General features: G+C 39.9%; 1 protein-coding gene across 1 annotated transcript in view; it reads left to right on the top strand.

Annotated features, from left to right (window-relative positions):
• The window catches only part of bsna (bassoon presynaptic cytomatrix protein a), a gene marked incomplete at both ends in the record, with an annotated part of 132,679 nt that extends 127,883 nt beyond the window's left edge, over positions 1-4,796 (top strand). The window contains 3 exons of the mRNA XM_083975145.1: positions 3,144-3,240; positions 4,046-4,177; positions 4,756-4,796. Coding sequence (XP_083831271.1) covers positions 3,144-3,240; positions 4,046-4,177; positions 4,756-4,796 — 270 coding nt within the window. The remainder of the gene's footprint in view (positions 1-3,143; positions 3,241-4,045; positions 4,178-4,755) is intronic.
• Between the last annotated feature and the right edge of the window lie 18,507 nt (positions 4,797-23,303).

Raw genomic sequence — 23,303 nt, 5'->3', positions numbered from 1 at the left:
CGTTTAAAACTAACGTATTGTCCCGCGGTAAAAAAAATCTCACAGAATCTTTTTTTGGGGGGGGGGGGTACGTGATTCTGTGTCAGCATTCATACAGTACGTCACTCCACCGTGAGAAGTGGGTGGGGCGAGGCTTTTTTTTCTGGTTGCCATGGTGAATTATGTAATCTTTGTTCCATTGATGAGGGCTTTTCATCTCCCCATAACTCAGGGTCAAGTTACCTCAGAGTTAATTGAACGAACTGTTATCACCTGTTCTGAAAACCAAAACTCCGAGTTTCCTATCTCAGAGTAGATCAACTCAGATTTCAGGATTAGACTCAGAGTTTGTTGAACCTGCTTTGTGAAACGGACCCCTGGTTGGAGCTGGTGGGCTCTCGGCGCAGCTTTTTGGCACAAAACTCTCACTGCGCCAAGCTGAATCTGTGACACCTCCCCCTGCTGCGCCGCCACACCCATCTTGGCGCACCACGGTCTACCAAACTGCCAAACTGACCGTGCGCCGGGCTGTGCCACCCTGCGCTACCTTGCGAGGGCCCCATGAATCAATGAAAAGCCATTCAGCAAACTTTTCAAACTAAATAAATCTTCTAACTTTCATTTATTTTCACATTTTCAAAATAAAGGAAAATTCATCCACTAACTAAGTCAGAAGGGCAAGATTTGTCTTTAAGTGTGGAGGAGTTGGAGTCAAAAGTTTTTTCTCAAGGGGAGTACACACACTTGAAAATCATGTACTTAATTACAGTGCTGAATTGAATGTACTTTGCTACTGTTGACTCCTGCAAATGATATAGTGCTAGGAGGCTCAAAGACCATTTTTAATTGTGGTTTTTGCTATGAAAACATTATAACGAGCTTGTTTCCTTCATTTCACGACTGAACTGCCTTTTGATGTCATGTCGTCTTGATGAAACAAACTTCCACCCTCCAACCTCGCTCACAGGCATTAGAGTCTCCTCCCAGTTCATTTGGGTTGGTGGAGCTGTGCTGTGCCTCTGTTGGCAGACCTTATCTAACACTGTGATTAGCACAGAGGCAGTTGATAACTCAACTGAGCTGATTCTCTGTCTGCTCGACTCACAGAGAAATTGGCACTCAAAATGTCTGCCTGCAAAAATCTATCCCAACCTGCATTTACTTGACAAACATAAATCCATGAAAGTCCACTTACTATTGAAGAATGAAAAATCTACTTTTTACATTTAAAATGGAAATTCACATAGTTCAACAATTCCCTTCCTGAGTTAATTCTGTCTGTGTTGCCACTGAAGTTCACAAAGCCACTGTCACCACATCTATAATGAACCTCCCAGAATTATTCACATTGACCTACTCTCACTGCTGCATTGTTGTGCTATCAGTGTGAAAGCAAACTGAAATAATTTATATGGTCTGATATGAAACTGATGGTAAAAGCTCTGCAGTGGAACGGCTCTGACAGGAAGCTATAAACACTAAATAGAATTTGTCACATGATTATTATTCAGGCCGCAAACTCATTCACTTCCACTGCTGCATACAGGCCATTTTGTAATTAAAAGCATTGATTAAGTTGCTGTAAATAATGAAATGCTGCTTGCTGCATCGTAATGCATCAGCCGGTTTCTGCAGCTGAACTGGAGTCAGTGCGAAACAAACAGAGCATTACAGAGTGTGTGGCAGCAGTCCAGCGTCTGTCAAGTTACGTTTATTTAGAGCCAGAGAGACACAAAGAGCTTGACACAGAACACAAGACACAGAGGAAGAGATGGACGACATTTCCTGTGTTCGTGCTATTGACTGACTGTCTCAGTGATGGTATCAGCAGAGGCCTGGTCTGCATCTGTGCTTAAGCTGCTGTGGTTTAGTTTTCAGAAACACAGTAACACCAGAGCTTTCAAACTGCTCACAGTGACTCAGCAGAGACAAGATGTCCAAACCGGTCCACTCAGACAGAGACAAGCGACGACTACTGGTTATTAAAAATATTTTGAAAACGAAAACACTTGTTCGTATAGTGAGTACAGTTTAAAAATCTGAAGTGCAAATTTAACTGATAGCAACAATGTATGTCAGAAACAAAGATTGATTAAAGTTCATTCTACTACTGTAGTTAAAATCTACTTAACACAGGCTCCGCCCACCAGCACAGAGCCATGTTTTCAGGTCCATTTCATTCATTTCTCATAGTGGTGCAACGGATCATTGTTGATCTGTGATCCGTTTGGATCACTCTCCACAGATTGCCACGCAATTGGTACCGTGGTTGATGGAGAAAAAAAAGTTGTGTGTGTAGTATCGGCAGCTCTACGTCGTGCACAACAACTAAAACCAACATGTTTACTGCTCAGTCTCAGTCTAGTCTGAGTGGAGGAGAAAACAATCAGTTTCCTTTTTAGTTGAATGTGTTGGTCTTGATCAGTTTATCATGGACAGCAGCCAGTTACGCACAAATGATGGAAATTAATGATTTCATGAAGGAGTAATTCATATGAGCAACAGTAATAATTATTTTTTTTAAAGAAAAGGATTTGCAGCTCCTGTGTCTCGAGATTGTATCGTTGTTTATTTGTCAAACCAGTTAGTTGTGAATCTCCAGTGTTTCTATATGATCAGTATAGTAATAGTTCCCTGTGGTCTGTTGTTTAATGGCCCATTTGTTGTTGTTGTTATTGTGGGTATATTTGCAGTGGTGAGATCCTGATCTGTGACATTAGATTGGTCACCAACTACTCTTTGAGAAAAACAAATCAGATTCTGTTTTCATAGTAAACAGTGTTGTGGCGTCCGGCAGCTGCTCCTCCTGCCTGATCTCCTCAGTCCTCTGATTGACAGTTGACTGTGTTGATGATGCTGTAACTCGTCATCCAGTCACTCGTCACTCATATCATCCAGTCTGTTGTCACAACACAACACAAAAGGCAAGTGGCTTCCTGTCTCCCTCCATCTGTCTCTCCATCTCTTATCTCTGTTTCCTTTCTCTTCGTCTCTCTCTCTCACCTGGCATCAGCTCTGTGAATGAAGGAGCCATTTCTCCTCCAGTGTTTCACAGTGAACAGAGGGTAAACACTGAAATGTCTGAGTTTGGAGATGGTGAAGAGATTCACATGACTTTTGACTCTCCTGCTGTTTCCTCTCTCTCTCTCTCTCTCTCTCTGCAGGCCAAGATCGACACACCTCAGCCAGCAACAGCTATTGGAGGGAAGGCAGCGCCTGTCATGGCTTCAAAAGCAGCCCAGCCCCCACTCACAGGCATAGGTACAGTAAACACACATGACACACACACACACACACACACACTGTCACCACTCTCACGCCGTCTTGCCAGCTGCGGCACACTGTGTCTGTGTTATGTAACCTCTGTGTGCTGTCTCATCTAATCTGAGATTAATGTGCAGATAATCCCACAGTGGAAACCACAAGAGGTTTCACTTAATGGCACCAGATCAGCTGAGTGTGCCAAGTCCCCATGCTGAGAGTTGGTCAGTTAGTTAATGTGATATTCAGTCATTCATTTACAGTAATTTATTGAGCCGGTGAACAGGAAGCGTGAAGGTCATATTCATTTTAACTGGTTCCAGCTGCTCACCTGTGTTCATAGTTCACAATATTGAATTCAAATGAATTGCAGTTTAAAATAATTAACAACTTCACATTCATTTCTTCAACTTTCAGTTACTTTCAAGTATAACACACAATAATCTGATGTGACTTTGATGGATAATTTCTGGATACTTTACATGTACTAAATCTCTCAGAATTTGTTAGACAAAAGAAACAGTCACAAATTGTTGACCAAACAACTAATTGAGAAAGTTATTGTTAGATGATTTGATTTTTTAAATGATTTCAAAAACATTGACACTGAACTGAAGAATTGTCCAGTGTCAACTTCCTTTTTGGCGGGATTTTCCTAGTTTAATTGTAGGATGAGACATTTTCAGACATAAAACACACAACAGCACTTGACACAAATGATGTCATCATAGAAAACAAAAAAATATGTGCACTGTCAGATGCAATTTACTGAGCCCTCATCTCCTCTGGATCCTTCTGTCTCCAGGCTCCAAGGCTGCTCCTAGACCAGGAGGCATTGGCAGTGCTGCAGCAGGTCAGCCGGGCATGGAGGGCGACAGCATCATGTCTAAGATCCTGCCTGGAGCAGCTGCTGAGCAGGCCGGCAAACTAGGAGAAGGTAAATTGGATATAAAGACTGAAATTGGCAGCTATTGCTGTACATTTTTATCATTTGTTCATCACTTATTACTTACCCCAAATTATACTGTATGGACCCAAATATACCCTGATTATCAGATGACCTGGCCCTTTCCAAGCATAATTTTATTTGAAAACAACAATATACATGGGGCGGCAGCTCTACCAAGTGAGCTAAACGCTGCCCCAACAGTTCATCAAACCCTTTTCTCTCTTATTTGTTAACTTGCTGCATTTGAGCAGCTTTGTTCAGGATGGTCACTGTGTTCCTTCATGTTTCAGGCCCCCTGGCACTGTTTTGATTGATGGCTGTGGTCATAAGGGACAAGTTCAGGTTACTGGTGTGAGGCGCCACCTGCTGTTGTGGATGTGTATTTTTGTTAAAGGTCCAGACCATGGATATAAGACGACCTCACTATTTCTGATATACTGTATATAAATGGGAAACACATTCACTTGTATTCGGGTCAATATGAGAACATGTTGTAGTCTAGGGAACTGACCTACTTGGCTCTGGCCCTCACACTTAACGTCTGTTTATCCTTTTTTTTCCCTCAGCTATAACCGGTTTTGGCAAGAAGTTCACCTCCCTCTTCTGAGGTGTAAATACTAAGGTTTGTATTCTCCTCTGTTCCTCTCTCCTGTGTCAAGTTGTGTTGAAAGTCAACACTGAGAACAGAGTTTGGACCTTGAGGGTGATTTATGTTACAGCGAAGGTCAGAGCTGAGGTTCTCACAGTGAAAACCACCTTAATCAAGCTGTTTGTAATTCAACTCTCTCTAATTTATGGTCTCACTCTTATATGAGCTAAAGGTTATGTTTCATTATTTACAAACTCTACACACAGTTGGACTTTAATGTCAAGTGAGTGTGTTGAGCTCATGAATAAAAGTCATAATAGAGATTAAACATGTGACTGTGGATACTTTACTTTTCTGTACCTCAGAGAAAACAGGGCATCGGGAATATGTTTGATCAACTGAAACATTTGCTCTTTCCTTCAGTGAGCAAGAGCGTCTCAAACATTATAAATGAAATAAATCTAAGACACTGCTGGTTGGGAGTGTGCTGGGATGTTGACAGAAAGCTGCAGCGTATTGACTCTTGTCGGCAGCAGAAAGGTTTACTCAGAGCAGTGTGTTCATAAAGCTGTGTGTGTGTGTGTTTTTTTGTCTCCATCTCTGTGTCTTTTCGTCTCTCCTGCTGCTTTGCATGTGCAGGGTAAAACATCCAACACTGACAAGACCATTGCTCGCACAACTACAGCTCACAGTCTGCCTCCAACAGGAAGTGTGTTTACAAGGCTCACACAGTTATCAGAGCTCAGTACACAACACTACAGGGGCAGACAAGGCACAACTATGCAGATTCAAAAACACATAAGAAGCGTACGTGAACATCAAACACGCCGTGAACACAGAAATGATGCAACAACAAAAACACACGTCCTCAAAACACATATGACAAAGAAAGCTCCACTAGGAGGAGCTCTAGGTGGAACATCAACAGACTGAATGTAGATTAAAGCTAACGTTAATGTAGCGAGTCAACTAATGCGACTACATTTTCTGTTGTTCTATTATAATATTGTAAAAATTACAACCTAATGAAAAAAAACAGCACTGCAGCAAGTTTATTTTATGTCAACTTTTCTTTCTTTTCTTCACACTCTCTCATTTGGCTCAAAGCTCAAAGTTTTTTCTGTTGTGTGTGTTTGTTCGTTTGTTCATGTTTTTTTTTTGTCTTTTGTTTGTGTTTTTGTTTAGGAATTTGCAGCTTGTTTTTTTGATGTTCTTACGTTTGACCTTAATGCTGTTTCACATTTGTAACATGATGACATCATCATGAAGTTAATCCATTCAATAGTTGTTGAGACATGTCACGTAGAATCACAGATATCAGCCTGACGTTGTGGAAACTTCAGGGGATCATCACTTAGGATTCATTCTCTAGACACTTTGAACATCTGGCACAAACAGTGCATCCACTAGTTGTCAGGTTATTTCACTGAAAGCCTGTTGTTGGCACTAGAGGACAAGTCTTTGTTGTAAGGATGTACCTCTTCTTTCACGAACTTGAGCGTCGACACAAACTTTAAAGGCAGTCTGTCTGAAAGTTGTCGGGGACCAAAGCAGCAGAGCATTGGACAGAGACATCACCGTCCCTGGAGCGACGCCGCTAGCACGGCTAAAAATAACGACAGACAGTGTCAGACAGACGGTGCTCAGCCACACACCTTCAATATTTTATTACTGTGCCTGGGCATAAACAGAATTCACTCTTCAATAGGGAAAAATCTCTGAAAATCTTGCAGTGCCAAGCTGTTGTCAAAGCCTCAGGAATAATGTGCTAATGATAAACCCATGATGTTGCTGATGATGCTGATGATGGTGTTGTGTTTGACACTGCAGGAGTCTTCCTGTGAATGAATTAAGCACCTGAATGTGTCTGTGCTTCCTCAGGACCATGTAAATGTTAACTGATGAAGTCACGAGGCCTCGTACCAGAAAAACCTGTGAAGTTCCCCCAGTTTTTGTTTAACTAAAGGAGAGAGAGGAAGGAGAGAGGGGAGGGGGAACAGAGAGGAGAGCTGAGCAAACTGGTGAGTGTTTGATTCTACATACAGTAATTCTACTTTATTCTGGTTTTTAACTATATTTTGTATTTTCTGCTTTATTGGATTTCTGTCTTTTGCAATGTATGTATTTTACCACATATTGTAAGTTGTCCCTTCCTACAAATACTGTTATCATTATTATTCACTTTAATTATTATTTTTAAACTATCTTGATTAAATGTGGGTCTAGTCATTTCAGTTGACGGACCTCAGTGACACCCGGCCCTCATGTTTGTTTAGTTTCTGTATCATTAAGCTTCAGGTCAGATGAATCCAAGCTTCCAGAAAAATCCAATTTTCCAATTTTTTCATTGCAATGATTTGGAAACTTGGATCTTGACTCGAGCACAACAACCTCCCAGAGAGCAGCAGAGTAATGGTGTGTTGTAGCTTGTTAATTAAAGCACTCTGCAGATTGACAACATGTGAGGATATCTATTTTCGAATCAGTGTTGCAGCCGAGCGTGTGTCCGGTACACTAATGTCCACCCGTGTCCCAGATATTCTTCACTGTCTGAAACAATGCTGCTTCTCTTTGCAGCCGACACCGACCAGGATCCTCCAGATACTTCATGTCTCAGGCCTGAGAACACACTGACAGAGAGGACACACTGCTCTCTGACAGGCCAGACAGTAAGTTACATTTAAATCTGCCTAATTGATCCCACCGAGATTCTCTCATCTACTTACAAAACCACCACACTGCGAAACTTCGCCACACAGATTATACGGTACAAATCTGGTTTGTGGATCTGACCTGATGATAATTATTTTATTTGACATGTTTTTCAATTTCCAGTTTAACAGCTGTGATTATACCATTAATGTCAGAAATGTTCAAATTCTTTATACACAAAATTGAGAAGAATTAAACTTTGAGTTTTATTCAATTTGAGTTTAATGTACAACAGACTACAAGCAGCCCAATCATTCACTAAGACAGAGAACAAACATGCCTTCTGTAATTTAGGCCAAGTGGTTCATCAAATTCTCAGTGCAATACAAACTGTGACATTAGCAAAAGTAAACAGCTCATTTCCTGTCCAGCATCTCATTTCATTTATTCTGACACATCACAGCTCTTCTTAAGTGGGATAAAGAGCCATCCTTCATTCGTGAAATTTGGAATTTTTACTTAATTTACTGTGGCAATATTTTTGTGACACAATATTTTTGTGTCAATATATATATTTTTTTTACAAGTAATTTTTCCCAAATTTCATTTATCTGTTATTAAGCAATTGATCGGCAAGCTGGCCAGACTTGATTGACGGTTCTGTGTATCTCACAGGTCATGTGATATTTGCCAACTTGATGCAACCTGATTTATACAGTAGGATGACTCTGCACATCAAAACTCAATATGTTTATTTCTAAAAGAAGAGTTCAGCTCTTAAAACCTACAAAATAGACTTAATTGATTACTTATATTTATTCATTTAGCTTCCCCTCTTAGCACAATGTAAGTGTACTCAGCACTCAGGACATCAGCACATCTGTAACTCTGAATCTCCGTCTGTGTCACGTGGAGTCGAGCTGCCTGAAGCTGCAGCTGTCGTCCTGTGTCCTGCTCCTGAGAATCACTGAGAATCGTCTGTGTGAGTTTAAAAGCCCCAGTCAGCTGGTCTGAGAGCAGCAGCAGCAGCAGCAGCAGCCATTTATAAACCACAGCCTGAAATTATCTCGTTACACTAAATTGACAATGAAGCATCGAACTGGAAACAGGATCAGAATTTGGCTTGAAGCTCATTTTGTCTCAGGAAAACAAATCACTAACAAACATCAGCGTTTGTCTTTGATCGTCTTTTAGACGTCATCAGAGCTGCTGATTTGTTTCCTTTTTTGCCAACGACACAATGACATTTAAATCTAAAAATGTTCACTGTGTTTATTTTGCTTCATCTCCTCATATTGAGGAAGTCACAGGATAATTTCTGAGATGTGACAAACACCTAACGACCCCAAGATTTAAATATAAATCAGTGAGAGGAACAATTCAAAGTGTGAATGTAGAAAAAGCTGTTTTGTGATGATATAACACAAAACTGAGAATCCAGGGGCAGGAGGAGTGTGTGTTTGAAGATATTTATAAAACTGTAGCAGTTCAGTTAACACCACAGCATTATCTGTAGCACTGAAAACTTTGATTTGATTCCAGTATTTTATTAAACTGAAGATGTTAAACACTTCAGAACGGAGTTCTCCCTCACATGTTGGAGACCAGAGTTCACATCCTGCGTCCCATATGATGTCAACTTTAACCACAAATTAACACTGAAAAAGTTGAATCTGCAAACCTGCATCTGTATGATGAAAAGTTAGGTCAGAGACCCTAAAAAAACACTTTAGGAAAATCTAACACATGTCGATGTGCTGTAGCTGTAGTTTTGAAGGTGCACAGTGTTGCATACAGTATGTGCCATAAAAGATGATATACTGAGCTGCAAATGTGTGTGTGCTGTGCAGCCATGTGCTGATAGGCTGCCTCATATGACAGCTGCAGAGAACTCTCTCTTTCTCTCTCGCCTCCCACACTCCTCCCCTGCTGTCAGACATCACTGATTTCTGTTTTTCTTCTTCTCTCACTTTCTCACATTTGTTCCGTTTCTCCTCACATCAAACATCTCACATCTTTTCCTTCTTTAACTGAAGCATCTCCTCTCTCTCTGTCGCTGCCATTTTTACTTCCACTTCCACTGTCAACTTCAAACAGCTCCCACCAATATGTGAAACAATCAACATCAGAACAATAGAAAATAATAATAAAGAAAATAAAGTAAAAATTTACATAATAAGAAAGAAAATGTATGCTTTTACTGAGAATATTATGTTTTGCAACTTAATAAAATAGATGATGTACTTAGATGCAGCCTAAGGAGACTTCCATTTAAGTAAAATACATTTCATCGCATCTTTTCCTGAAAAGTGAGATGAAGGCTGCGATGTCAAACTGTGAGGGATTAAGACATAAATAGTCAACAGTTATCTCTATAAACAACTGCATCAAAACTTTAACTACAATCATGTGAGACAAGTCCAGACCAAAGCTCCAACTCTCCTCTCTCTCTGTCCAATGAGTCAGCTGGTGTGTGTGCATGTGTCCACACGTATATTCATCTACAGTGTATATCTGCCGTGTGTGTGTGTGTGTGTGTGTGTTGTGGAGGAACAGATTAGGTCTGGTGCTGGGTAACATAAATATGCAGCATGTTTAGAGCAGATAATCTGGGTCAGGAGCAGTGGGAAAGAAAACCAGAAGGCAGTGACTCTGAAAAGATGCACCCGTCCGTCTGGGAAACATGTTGCTGTTTAGACCATCGGGAGTTCATGGAGGGAAAGGGAAAACACAATATGATTACAGATTCCAAAAAGCAGGATGCTTGATGGTCGAGTGTTTAGAGCACGTCCCATATGGGCACAGTCTGCCCCAAAGCAGCCCCCCCCCCACTAGTTTGATTCCCAGTCAGGACAATCTTTACTACATGTCATTCCCACGTTTTTCACCGCCCTAAATGCAAAAAGTTCTAAAAAGCTTCAAATGTCTGATATCTGGTTTGTCTAGGGAGTGCAGGGAGTGCAGGTTTTTTTTAATGATATCCTAGGCAACAATTTATCATTAAAATGACTAAATAGGTCATTCATGTGTGTAACAGCATATTTCAGGTTACACTCCCAAATGAAAATTACCTTAAAACTCCTGTTGATTAACATGAAACCCCCCCCACCCCCCCATCATGTTGACGGATGCATGGTTTGTCCTCATTCTCCTGCTGCCTGGTTCCAGACTGGACTGGACTGGACTGGAAAAAAAAAATTTAAATATAATGAAAAAAGATCTGCTGTTTATTTTTGGATCCATTTTGTCAATTGAATTTTATACATTAACTAGATGCTGACGTACAAAGACATGTGGAAGACAGAGACCAGCCTGCTGTGCGTTCTGAACACAAACCAGTCAACCTGACCATTTTATTTAGAGACAGAAAACACTTATATTCAGCAGGGATCTTACACAGGAAACAGTTGAGTTATCTATTTTAAAAAGCAATTGTTACAAATACTAAATAATTTCAAAAAGATCAGTGCATAAACATTCATGATGACCTCTTCTTCCTTTGTATATAAAAGGAAAATGGCTGACTTTTATTATGAAATTTAATTTAAGTTTTCCACCTTTATTACAAAGAGCAGAGGTCAAAGGTCTTTGACTTACTAATGGCAAAAGTCTATGATGATACTGAACTGCGTTTTCATACGTTATACCAAATAAACATTTCTCTTTACATCTTGTCAGTGCACATAAATGTTGTGACACAATTAATTCTTATATACAGTGTATATATATACTATATATTTTTTTTAATCATCTCCTGTGATTTAGATCCCTTGGCCATATGATGATTTCTGTCACATTACAATTAATTGTGTATCCCTTGTTTTCATGTACTATAAGGAATTAGTTTCTGTGTTTGTAACTCTCCTCCATACAATCATTAGTAACTTGTTAGCAGACAAGTAATGATCTGAAAATTATTGACTAATGTGTGCATTCAGTTTACAGCACTGTGAGTTGCCTTCTGTTCTCTTGATAATATCTTGCTGTGCTGGCAGAACAAACTGTGTTTTGTTGCGATAATGAGATTTTGGCCTTTCTCACCTCCATAGGTATGAACTGTGTTGTGTTTAATATTTTTACTTAATTCCCTTTTGTGTGTTTTTTTTTTTTTTTTTTTTTTTTTTTACAGATAATCATCGCAACATCTGTCTTCAGAAGATCGATCCTAGTTCACCCATCATCTGCAGCCAAGGACTCCAAACCAAGTGACAGTGCAGCCCCTGGAACCTGAAGCCTGAAGCAGTTCGACACATCTTCGCTGCTTCAGGAATCACAGAGGCTGGTCTCCAAACAGATGGATCTGTGCTCACATCATCAGAGACCAGTAGAACCAGTGGAGTCTCTTCACCAACCAAGACTTTCATGTGGATTAAACAGTGCGGCTCCAGAGGCAGGTAACAAAGGGTCACTGCTATTCTGCTCCCATACGCCGACGATTTCACCGTTTATTTGAGAGCTGCTTTTTCCCGCTGGAGCTTCACCATAGGCGCGGTGCATTGTGAGGATCCTTGGTTTCACAGCTCAAACTAGGAATAACAGCGACAAACCAACCTCTCTCCTCTTTTCTATCTCTACTCCAAATGAATTTTTAAAAAAAACTTAAAATTGGGAAAACGTAATAAAACTCCCTGCAGGTTTTTCTGGTACTAAAGACCTCCTGTTACATCACCTGTCCAGAAGGAAACGGATTAAAGGAAATGTCCCAATGAATGAACACGACCACGATAACAGATGCAGCCGATACGGAGGGCAAGTGGCGGCGAGCGTTTGCTCTGTTTCTGTCTACATTCCAGAATGGAACTGTTGAAACCTTTTACTCCTCCCACTTCCTCCTCACCTCTCTGCGTTTCTTGAATGCTGATTCTTCTTTCTTTCTTTGTACCACCCACCTCCCTCCTCCCAGCAGTCCTCAACTTGCCATGTCTTTAAAGAAGTGTATAGTGGATTTAAAAAATACAAAAAAGTAGAAGTTTGGAATGCATGGAACTTTATATCCAAGACCTCACACTGTTCATCGTTACTTAACAGAGGCCATAAAGACACTGGTAGACGAATCTTGAGCTAGACGACGTGAATAATAACGAAGGAGGGGGATTACTGAAGCAACACAGGAATATGGCCATGGGAATAAGAGGAGCCTTTTGATTTTTATTTGTTTTTTATTTATTTTATTTATATATTCATTTATTGTTTTCAGGGAAAAAAAGCATCAGTTTGGTGTCAGGAGTGAAGATGTGTGCGGTCAGGTTGTTTTTCAGCCATTACAAAGCCATTAAAACAACATTTACCTGCAGTGCTCGTGGCAACGGGTTTCTCCAACCACACCTGGCCCTCAGATTGTCATCTGTTGTCCTTTTTCTTTATGCTTTTGGATTCAGTTTATGATTCTTGTTTATGTTGCAGGTTACCAATATCGCCTTAATCATTCTTCAATGTTTTATTTTGAAGTAAAAGTGGCATATTTTTTATGACATGTTGTAAAGACATATTTTCATCACACCCCTTTTTTATGTAGTGATATCGGCTGGACCCCCAGCCACAGTGAGATTAATTTATATTTTTTGAATTTGATATTTGCTTTTGATAATTGTTTGTGATATTATTTTTCATTTATTTATTCATGTTTTGTTTATTTTGTTACTTCCATCCAAACCCCTGTCAATTTTCTGACTCTTATTTATTATCAATTATTATAAAAGCAATAGAGTAAGAAGTGAGAAGGTAAAGAGCACAATATTGTGTCGTTTAAAAAGTTGGTGGGATGGAAACGTGTTGCCTCCGTCTGTCTAACTCACCACTAATGTACCGACTTCAACCTAAACACTGCTGTACTAACACATCAGAGCGGGAGCTCACCTGTAACCACGAGTTGGTACCGCCCAGATCCTCTCCACCAATCAGCAGTAAGACACCGGTGTGGTCCATCAGCCAATCAGTGGCTCAGAGTGATGGGAAGCACTGCAGGGCAGCAGAGAGGCACTGAAAGCAGACCCGTCACCTGGAGGGGGGGGCTTCAGGCTTCAATGTGACTCTTTGACCCTCCAGGACGGACATTTAACGAATGGAGCCTGCAAAAAAAAAAGAAAAAACAAACAAACAAACAAAAAAAGCTCGTCACACATCGGTGTGTATCAGCATGTGTGTGTGTTCACTCTGTCACATGGGCACAGTGCACGTGGAAGCACACTCGATAATGGTGTCAAAAAACAAACAAAAAAACAGATCATGTGACTGAGGAACCAAATATAACAACACACCTGGCTGTGTCACCAAGTCACGCGCCTTTTTTTAACGTTTCATTTTCTATCGTGGTGGCGTCCAGACCTGTAGCCCCGCCCCTCAACAACCTCTCTCTCTCTCAGACTGTCAGTTGTCATGGAAACTTCTCAGGTCAGTGTTCTCCCTGCTGATGCTCCTGCAGTGCATTGTAGGACCTGCGGTTCAGTACTCAAAACGAACTATGAAAAACCAACGAACCAACCGACTCGTGCTGTACAGTGTCTGTGTGAACGCGCACGGGGAACCTTCGCATGCCACCCGGCGCCAAGAACCTCAAACCACCTCTATATTGTTCTGTTCCTGATGTTTGTATGTATGTGTGTGTGTGTGTGTGTGTGTGTGTTGGGGAGGGGGGGTGGGGTGGGGTCTGTATGCGTGTATCTAACCACCATCATTCAATGTGGAAAAAGAAAAGAAAAAACAATACAAGTTCAATCACAACAAACATGGCGGACAGAAGAGGCGACCTCTCATCTCCAGTCGTTCTATGCAATCAGTCAGATTTGGAAAAACAAGCATGAGGACGAAGAAAAAGTGAAAATGCAACAAGAGCGGGAAAAAAGTCACACCAGTCATCGTCTACCATGTTAGCTGAGAGACGCAGGTGTCGTGATATTTCTCTAAGATCAACACTAAGAGATTCTGTCTGTCTGTTTGTGTGTAATATAGGTCACCTGTAAGGTTAAAGCCCTATCCGGGCTCACTAATAAAGGTGTGTACATGAAAGCTGGGAAATCAAAGTTTTAGGCCCTCAGAGTTAAAATGACCAATGAGGAGACAAAAATGTTGGTATGAACCAGAAATTCCTCACTAGAAAAAAATTTGAATCGCAAAAATATGCTTTACTATATCATGTCATTACTAACAAACTCCTACAAAATATGTGAAATGATATGCAACAGTTCCCTCTGCTGTTCTTAACACTACATGTCTGAGAGGTGTCCTAAAGATCCCAGTCATCATGAACACAACCAAACAGCTATCAGCCATCTTGTTTTGTTTTTTGTTTTGCATTCACAGAAAAGAATTCAAATAATGAAATGGTGAAAATTATAGATATAAGAATATATAATATATATTGAAAATAAATGAACCTGGTAACATGGTTGGTATCTGCTCAGGGTGAAGAAGGACAGCTCCCCATTTTTAATTCTTTAATGTTTTTGAATTTGTTTTGTTGTTTGTTTTTGATGACCACAGCCTAAAACTGATGCTAATTTGCCACCTGAATGTGAACTTGCATAGAAAGAAGTAAATACAAATTTACATATATTATATATACATATATATGAAGTGATATAGAGCTTATGGATGATACTGCTGCTATGACTCTCTATTCAAAGCATTCCTGAAGTTAATACTTTGTAATACTTAGAACTTTGTGTTTTAAGGTGCACTGCCACTACATGCTAACAGATGAAGACTTATAAGCTAAAACACTGTGGAAAGTCACATTTCTGTACCTCGTAACACAAAAACACCTAAACTCACCATTTATCTGTTTTATTTTGGCAGCAGCTCGTTACGACAAGGAAATTATAAAGAAGCTATTTATGGAAACAGATTTAATGAGGAAACACTTCAATTGAACGCAGCCTAAATGTCTAAAAGAGGTTCATATATATATTTTTTGTGAAACATGTATCAGATAATTTTATCTTATCTATATATTATAATTTATTTTATCATAGTAAGAGGGGATTTAGAAAATGATGGGTAGGTTTTAAGAGAAAAGAAAGATTTAGGTTAAAAATCTATAGACATGTGAGATGAGAAATTATGTTTATACAGATGTTATCTATTGCCGGGGTTGTACACAACAACAATACTCAGAATCTGAAAATCTTTTTCATTGTAGTTTAAGACAGAGAAAATGTGTTGTCATGTTTTATTTAAGCCTGGAAACTCAAACTGGAAATTGTTCCAACTGCGTGACATAAAAAGCCAATGTGCTGTCAGGTGGTTGGTTGCTTAAATTTTTTTTTAAATGTAGGTCCATAATTTTCCCACAATCCACTTTATATAGAATTAAGCAGGTCATAATCTGTGGAGTCTGGGTCGTCCCAATAAAATGTCACCTCACAGGTTCACTGCCACCAGATCACCAACTGCAAAATCCAGACAAATGATATGAGAGAGAGTTTAAAGTTACCCAAATCATAACCAAAACTTCCTTTAGTGTAAGTCGTATGTTTTGGGAAGTTTGTAACAGATATAATGTTTAATAATAAAAAATGTTTCTCAATCACTTTTGCCTCAGGAAAGCACACACTAACTGCAGCATCGCAACAGAAGTGTTTAAAAGACCATAGAAACGAATGGCTGGATTGATGCCAGCGCATTGAAAATCACATTATCGACACTTTACGGCGCAGGTGTGACCTTCCTACAGCTGCTGTCAAACATCTGTGTGACACAGCCAGGAACATGAATAACCATTTGCGTCACAATGTGTTCAACATGTCACATTTTCTGCTCCAGTGTGAATCCAGCCACCAGCAGTGACTTAAATATGCATAGCAGCAAGGGCTTTATTCTACAATACTGGTCACTGAAGAAAGCCATCCTGTTACTGCCCTCTAGCCAGTCGTGGTCTCTGTCTGTTCTCTGCACGGTGTCTGTCTATATCCAGGAACACAATGGACTTCAGGTCAGGACCACAGCAATCACCAGTGGGCACAATCACCAAGCCACAGTCTGGGTTCTCTGAGGTGTTTAACACTAATGAAAGATCAAACTTCCAAATGTTAGATATAGTGTAACTAATGTAAGATATTAGTTTCTTTAAGAACCCCCCCCTTAACATCAAAACAAGACACTAGTTTTCATGACTTGTGTTTATTACTTTGCAATAAATCCACGTAGGGTCACATTCACAGACATGAAGCCGACAGACAGATGAGCTTCCACCACATCTATGTCTTTAAATCTGATGCCAAGCTAGCAATAAGGATACATTCAGGCACAGTCAGAAAATCCACTATTTGACCGATCTGGAGTCAGAATTAGGTATTTGACTCCTGCCTGACTGTTTGACCGTGGAAAGGAAAGAGTGACAAACTGCTTAGATTAGATGCGCTTTATTTAAACTCGTTTGGGAAACCCAGACTGTGTGTGTGTATGTGTGTGTGTGTTCTCAACCAAAAGATATAGCATCCAGTGCTTGTACAGTATGTAGTGTAATAACTGTAACACCACTGCTCTTGCTGTTGGTCACACACAGACAGTCGACGTGTAGCAGGACCGGAGAAAGATTTTCAAACTGAAGAAATATACTGATATACATATATAAATTTAAATAAAGTGAGTGTTTCATAGGTGACAGATTGTAAAAAAAATAATAATAAAAAATAGAGCAAGAAGCAAAACTACGAGAGAAGCTACCAAGGCCATCTTTCACTGTAAAACCATCAGGGAGCGTTTATTCATCTTTCACCTGTAATGAATCATCAAAGTGAAATTACAAGTGCATGACCTGGACACCTCCCCCCACCCCACCCTGCCCCGCCTGCCCATCCCTGACCTGTCTGAACCTCCTTGATCTCCCTCCTCTGCCATCTTTTTTCCAGTGTAAATACCAGAGGAGAACGACCAGAGTCTGCTTTAAATAAACAACAACATGTAAATGCCATGAGGGTCACGTGTTCCGTGCAACATGTGAATCTCAAACATGCTAACATACCACAACAGACAGACACACACATGCACATGGGCATGAGAGAGGCCCTTGCATGCTACACGCCGACACAAACTGGAGTGTATGCAAGCCTGACCCTCCCTGCCCAAACCTGTGCTTTTTGTGTATAAAAAACAGTAAAAACCAACATAACAAACAAAAAGCAGTTGTTGATTTGAGTAATAAATTACAAAAACTGCAATGTGTACGTATGTGGCTGGCTCGTGCAGACTGTTTAAAACTCATTAAAAAAAAAAGTGGTATTCGGATATTTAAAAAAAAATAATATAAAAAAAACAAAAACATATTGGTCTGTGTAGAGTTTCTATACATGTTGTGTTTGTAAAATGAGATGACATCAAAAACAAAAAAAAGGGAAAAAATATTCTGGCTTCCATGTAATTTTTGGGGATGACAATTTTCTGGGGAGAGAGAGAGAGAGTAAATTGGGCAATAGAGATGTGTAAAAAATAAAAAATAAAAAAACCCAACTGAATGATGAAAAGAGGGTAAAAATATAACACAAGAAAAAGGTCGAGAGCCTAAAAATGACTACAAAGTGTTCCATTCACTGTTGTAAGTGCAATGAGCTAAACTTCCTGTTTCCCCATTGTAAAACCTTGTGTATGTTTCCGTGTATTCCTCCTGTAAATGGGTGTAGTAGACCTGGTGCATCATGCCATGTAATGTGATGAATGACAAATTATGACCTTACAATACATTTCAATCAGGAAAAATAAATAAAAGACAAAGACATAAAAACAAAATGACTGTGTGTGATTTTATTTTGGTGAAACCCCTGACTCATCCTCCAGCAACAACATGAGGCTCACATCACGAGAGGAAGTCATCTCTGACCTCAAATCAACCTTTTTTCTTCTTGTCTTTGTTCTTGTTTATCTCAGGAGTTACACATAGACAACAAGAGGAGTAAGTGACAGTGAACATATAGAAGCCCAAAAGTACAAAGGTTTTACAGTAATACAATGAATAAACATAACTATAGAAATTATAATGTAAATAAAGAAACTAAAAAACAAACTGTGAGCGTCTGTTGCCTACTGCCCTCTAGTGGTGGCGGCTGGTTTAACGTCCAGTTGTTGTATAGTTACTGCCATTTTTGTGTTGTGAACATAGACGGGAGCTCATCAGTTACAGTAAAATAAGGAGCACATTAATTAACATGCAGATTGGTAATTAATAATGTGACTGGTGACGAGTGACACACATAGACCAGCACTGGTCGTTTCAGACCATTGTTGCGATACATTTTGCCAACAGAAAGCACACAGGGACCCCTATACTGTATGTGTTATCTTATCTTACATGCCCTTTGACATTTGTGGCTCCTATGTTAGCCCAGTTTTTGCGTTGCCCAGAGAACTCCCCCTGTGTGTTAGCCCATGTAAGGCCTACTGCAATTTTGTTTTTTGGGGCCTCCATCAGGGTTTTCTGTGGGCAACCCAGCATGGTCTTGCCCACAGAAAGTGTGTGGGACCCAGACAGGGCCCCAAGCTCCACAGCCCACAGTGGGGTGGGGGTGGGCCTTCCAGAAGGGCAAGACTGCTGCAGGCCCTGCACGGGCTAACCCATACGGAGGCCCCTGAGGGTATTCTGTGGGCAAAACAATCCTGGGTTGCCCAGAGGAGTTTATTAGTTTATGTAAAAAATAATAATAATAATAATAAAAAAGTAACATGGCCTTTATTTTCCTCTTTTGTTAATCACTCAGTCTCTAATTTTTTTTAAAGAGTGGTGAATTGTGGGAGTTCTGAAAGTAAAATTACTTGAGAGAAACCATGGCTACCACACAGATAGATAGATAGATAGATAGATAGATAGATAGATAGATAGATAGATAGATAGATAGATAGATAGATAGATAGATAGATAGATAGATAGATAGATAGATAGATAGATAGATAGATAGATAGATAGATAGATAGATATGGTGAATGGATGGATGGATGGATGGATGGATGGACGGACGGACGGACGGACGGACGGACAGACGTTGGATTTTATGGCTCAATATTTGTGGGTAGAGTTATAGTGACATAAAGAAGCCACAGGGTGGTGGTGTTCACCTGCTCTTTGACTCTACACAGGTTCTGCCAATCCTCTCTGATTTTCAGCTCAGCAGTGATCCTGCAGTAAAAGCACATCACTTCCTCTTTATCTCCACATCATCCTCTACAGTACATACAGAAGGTACACACTCTTATCCTCATTTATTTTTGTATCTTCCAGCTGTCAGTCAATACAACGTCCCAGATGTGGTAGTATAAGACGGACAAGAAATGGGCCAGATTTACAGTAATTTTGTATGTGTATGTTCACTTGAGGAAGGTGAAGTCTCCTCATGTGTTTTCTTATTTGATCGTTTGTTTGCTGCATGTGAAAGAGAGAATAGGTAAAAACCAGGAGTTGCCACTGAGGGGTGTGTGATGTAAAAATCTGTGATTAGTGAAGCTAAACCTCTGCTGTGTGTCAGGTGTTCTGTTTTCACATGAGGTAACTTGAAAATATTTGCTGAAAGGAAACTAACTCCCTTCCTCAAAGCAGATTTGGCTCATACCAAATTTCTTGGCAGACTTTGGCCATGTGTGTTTAGAGAGATTGTGTGTGTGTGTGTGTGTGTGTGTGTGTGTGTGTGTGTGTGTGTGTGTGTGTGTGTGTGTGTGTGTGTGTGTGTGTGTGTGTGTGTGTGTGTGTGTGTGTGTGTGTGTGTGTGGTGAAGTGGAGAGCTTGGGTTCCTCCATTGCTCTCAGCTTTAATTGCTGGAGCCTTGTTGACTGTATCCTGTGTTTGTACCTGTCTTCCTGTGCGTGTGTGTTGCTGGATGTCTGACACAAGAACGGGAAGTGGAAAATCATCCTCAGACTGCAACTCACACACACATTTGATTTGTTTTATTTTGTTTCATTTCACACTAAAGTTTGGATTCAGATTTTGTTGTAGTTTGTTGTAGACAAAGTCTACAAACAGTCGACATGATGATATCAGAGTGTCACTGACATCTTCATCTTTGCCTTACAGTTAAATTCTCTACTTTAACTCTGCAGACCTTTGCTGCTTCTCCTGCAGAGGATTTTTAAGCAATTTATCACCTGCAGAGAGATAGTATACAGAGATAGCATACATTCACATTGGCTTGCACACGCTCAATGTCAGCTTTATTTACAGTATTTATAGAGCAGGTGATGTGTGGGTGATTGCTCAGGTAAGTGTGATAGTGTGGCAGCTGACAGTTTTCATTTTAAAATGTGTGGAGATAGCCTCCTGAGCGCTCACTGGGGACACCAAAAAGTGGTGGACTTGGCTAGAGACTGATGCTAAGCTAAAGTACATGTTAGAAATAATATGTGACATTTTGGCGTAATGAACCAAACCCTTTTCAGACACAGATGGGCTCGGGGGAGCTCCGTTATTTTCTGAAACAGCTGGTGCTGTATTTTCTGGAAAATGTTACTCAGGCTCGAGTAAAGAGTATTTGTCAGGGCTATTTTCAGCACTGGATTAATATACGTTTATTACTAGATTTAGCTGGTGTCAAAAACACCCAACCAACCAACCAACCAACTCAACAAACAAAATATATTTAAGTAAATAGATAAACAACAGTGTTCTGCAAGGACATGATGTAACCTCTTTATATTTTCATGGTTTTGAAGAACACTGCAGGTTACTCAGAGGGATGCAGAGATAACGATATTAGATTTATAACAGTGAATCAAACCTTTGACAAAGTAAAGACTAAGTGCTGCATTCACTCTTCTGATGAACACTAATGACTTTTAGTCCTTTTCCTTGCTCCTTTCATCTTGTTCTCCAGCGGCCCAGCCCACAGATGCTGCACTGATACAGGAGAACACTACTGGGTCTCAAGTGGTTGCTTGGAGATAAGACTGCCTCAAGCTTCCTCTAATACTGACCTATTTTAGCTGGGTTCAGGCTACACACACACACACACACACACACACACACACACACACACACACACACACACACACACACACACCGAGAGAGAGAGAGAGAGAGAGAGAGAGAGAGAGAGAGAGAGAGAGAGAGAGAGAGAGAGAGAGAGAGAGAGAGAGAGAGAGAGAGATCTTTAACCTCAGTGCCTCCTGAGTCCAGTTAGCATGACATCCTGTGCTCGCCAACTTAAAATGAGTTTGTAAGACAGGAGTCTAGAAAAGATAAAAACAAGAAAAGGTTAAGACGGAGTTAGAGGTTTGTGAGAGTTTCTCCCTTCTGCGATCCCACAACAGGAAATCAAACAGGCCTGCAGTTAAATCTATACCTTAATTTGACTGATCCTGGAGAGGGAACTGAGTTCACCTCAATTGCCCACTGAAGAAAATCCATGTAATTAGCAAGAGCAGTCAAGGAACAAGTGAATCTATACAGTTGGTCTAAATATTACAGTTTTTTTCAATTGCTAACAAGCAGTGGTCGAAACTGAAGTCACATGTTCAAAACTCTTAACACAGCCAGCATTTCCATCAGGCATCTCAGCTAAACAGTTAATCTCTTCCCCAAAACGGTGCCTCACCAACAAAACACTTCATACATGTCTCAAAATAAGCTCATTCAACCACAACACTAGCACATAGTATCACTTTGGAAACAAACACTGTCACTCTTAGCACACTGAACTACAAAACACTAACAACAAAGAACATTACTTCAAATAAATTTGATCTCTGAAGTTTGAATGATTTTTTTTTCAGAATCAGTAAATCAGTTTTATTATAAAATAAATACTGCAATATCTTTGCACTTTGAGTGTTCTAGATAATATATTGCAACAAGAATGAATCAGGAATGCAGCAATTTACGTCAAGAAAATGTATTTTCTCTGTGCCCTTGCATAGGTAGGCAAAGGGACCTTACAAAAAAATAAAAAGTTTACTGTAAACCATGTGATCCATATTTCCAAAGAAAAAACAACCAGAAGCCCCCCCTCACACACACTTTTTATATGGTTTCTAATGAGGCCAAACACAGAGATCACCTGGATCAGTTTTGAGCTGGAAACTAACTTCACCTGTGTTTGGAGTTGCATAATAATTTTATTTATGTTATTCAATAAAATATTTTTGATTTGACATTTTATATATTTCAATGTTCCTGCAACATAAATTCCCCACGCCCCCCCATCCCCTCCCTCCCTCCCTCCCATCATTGTGTTTTGATTGTGTTTTGAACTGTTTTGAACAAAGTGTGTTAGCATTTGAAAAATGTGCTGTAAAAGTCTAGTGTTTTGCAGGTGGTGAACTAGTAACTGAGAAAAGAGTCCATGAATTTTGGTGACTGTGGTCACTGAATGCATTTAGTGTGAAAGCAATGAAAAGTGCTTCACAGTTTGGTCCACATGGACTTGTGTTTTGCAAACTGTGTTAAGAGTTTTGAAAATGTGACTTCAGTTTCGACCACTGCTTGTTAGCAATTGAAAAAAACTGTAATGTGCATGTGGTTGTAGTGTGATTGTTTTTTTCAGTTAGAAATGTGGGCTAGAATATGAAATTGATTGTTGAAGGAAGATCATCAGCCTCTTAAATACAAAATTGATTTTAAAGAAATATGTTCAATGTCCAGGGGAAAATTGCAAAACATCCCAAGATGAAAACCAGTAAGTCTGTGATTGTGTGAAAACCACAACCACACCACTAGAAACCACAGTGACAATCAAGTTGATCAAGGGGTCAGAACTCAGATGTTCTTTTGTTCAACACTCAAGTCACAAATTTGAGTCACAGGTTAACTGACTATTAGACTATAGATAACAACAACAAAGCTCAAGTATTTAATTGATTTCAATCAATACATACATTGGCAAGGTTGAAGTGTTCTATGCTTAGTCAAGGTGCAAGCTAACTAGGCCCAGTTACATTACTAATGTAACTGGGCCTAGT

The sequence above is a fragment of the Trachurus trachurus genome (assembly GCF_905171665.1).
Source record: "Trachurus trachurus genome assembly, chromosome: 7".
NCBI classification, from domain to species: Eukaryota; Metazoa; Chordata; class Actinopteri; order Carangiformes; family Carangidae; genus Trachurus; species Trachurus trachurus.
Note: the sequence above shows the minus strand (reverse complement) of the source record. Positions and strands in the feature narration are given on the sequence as shown.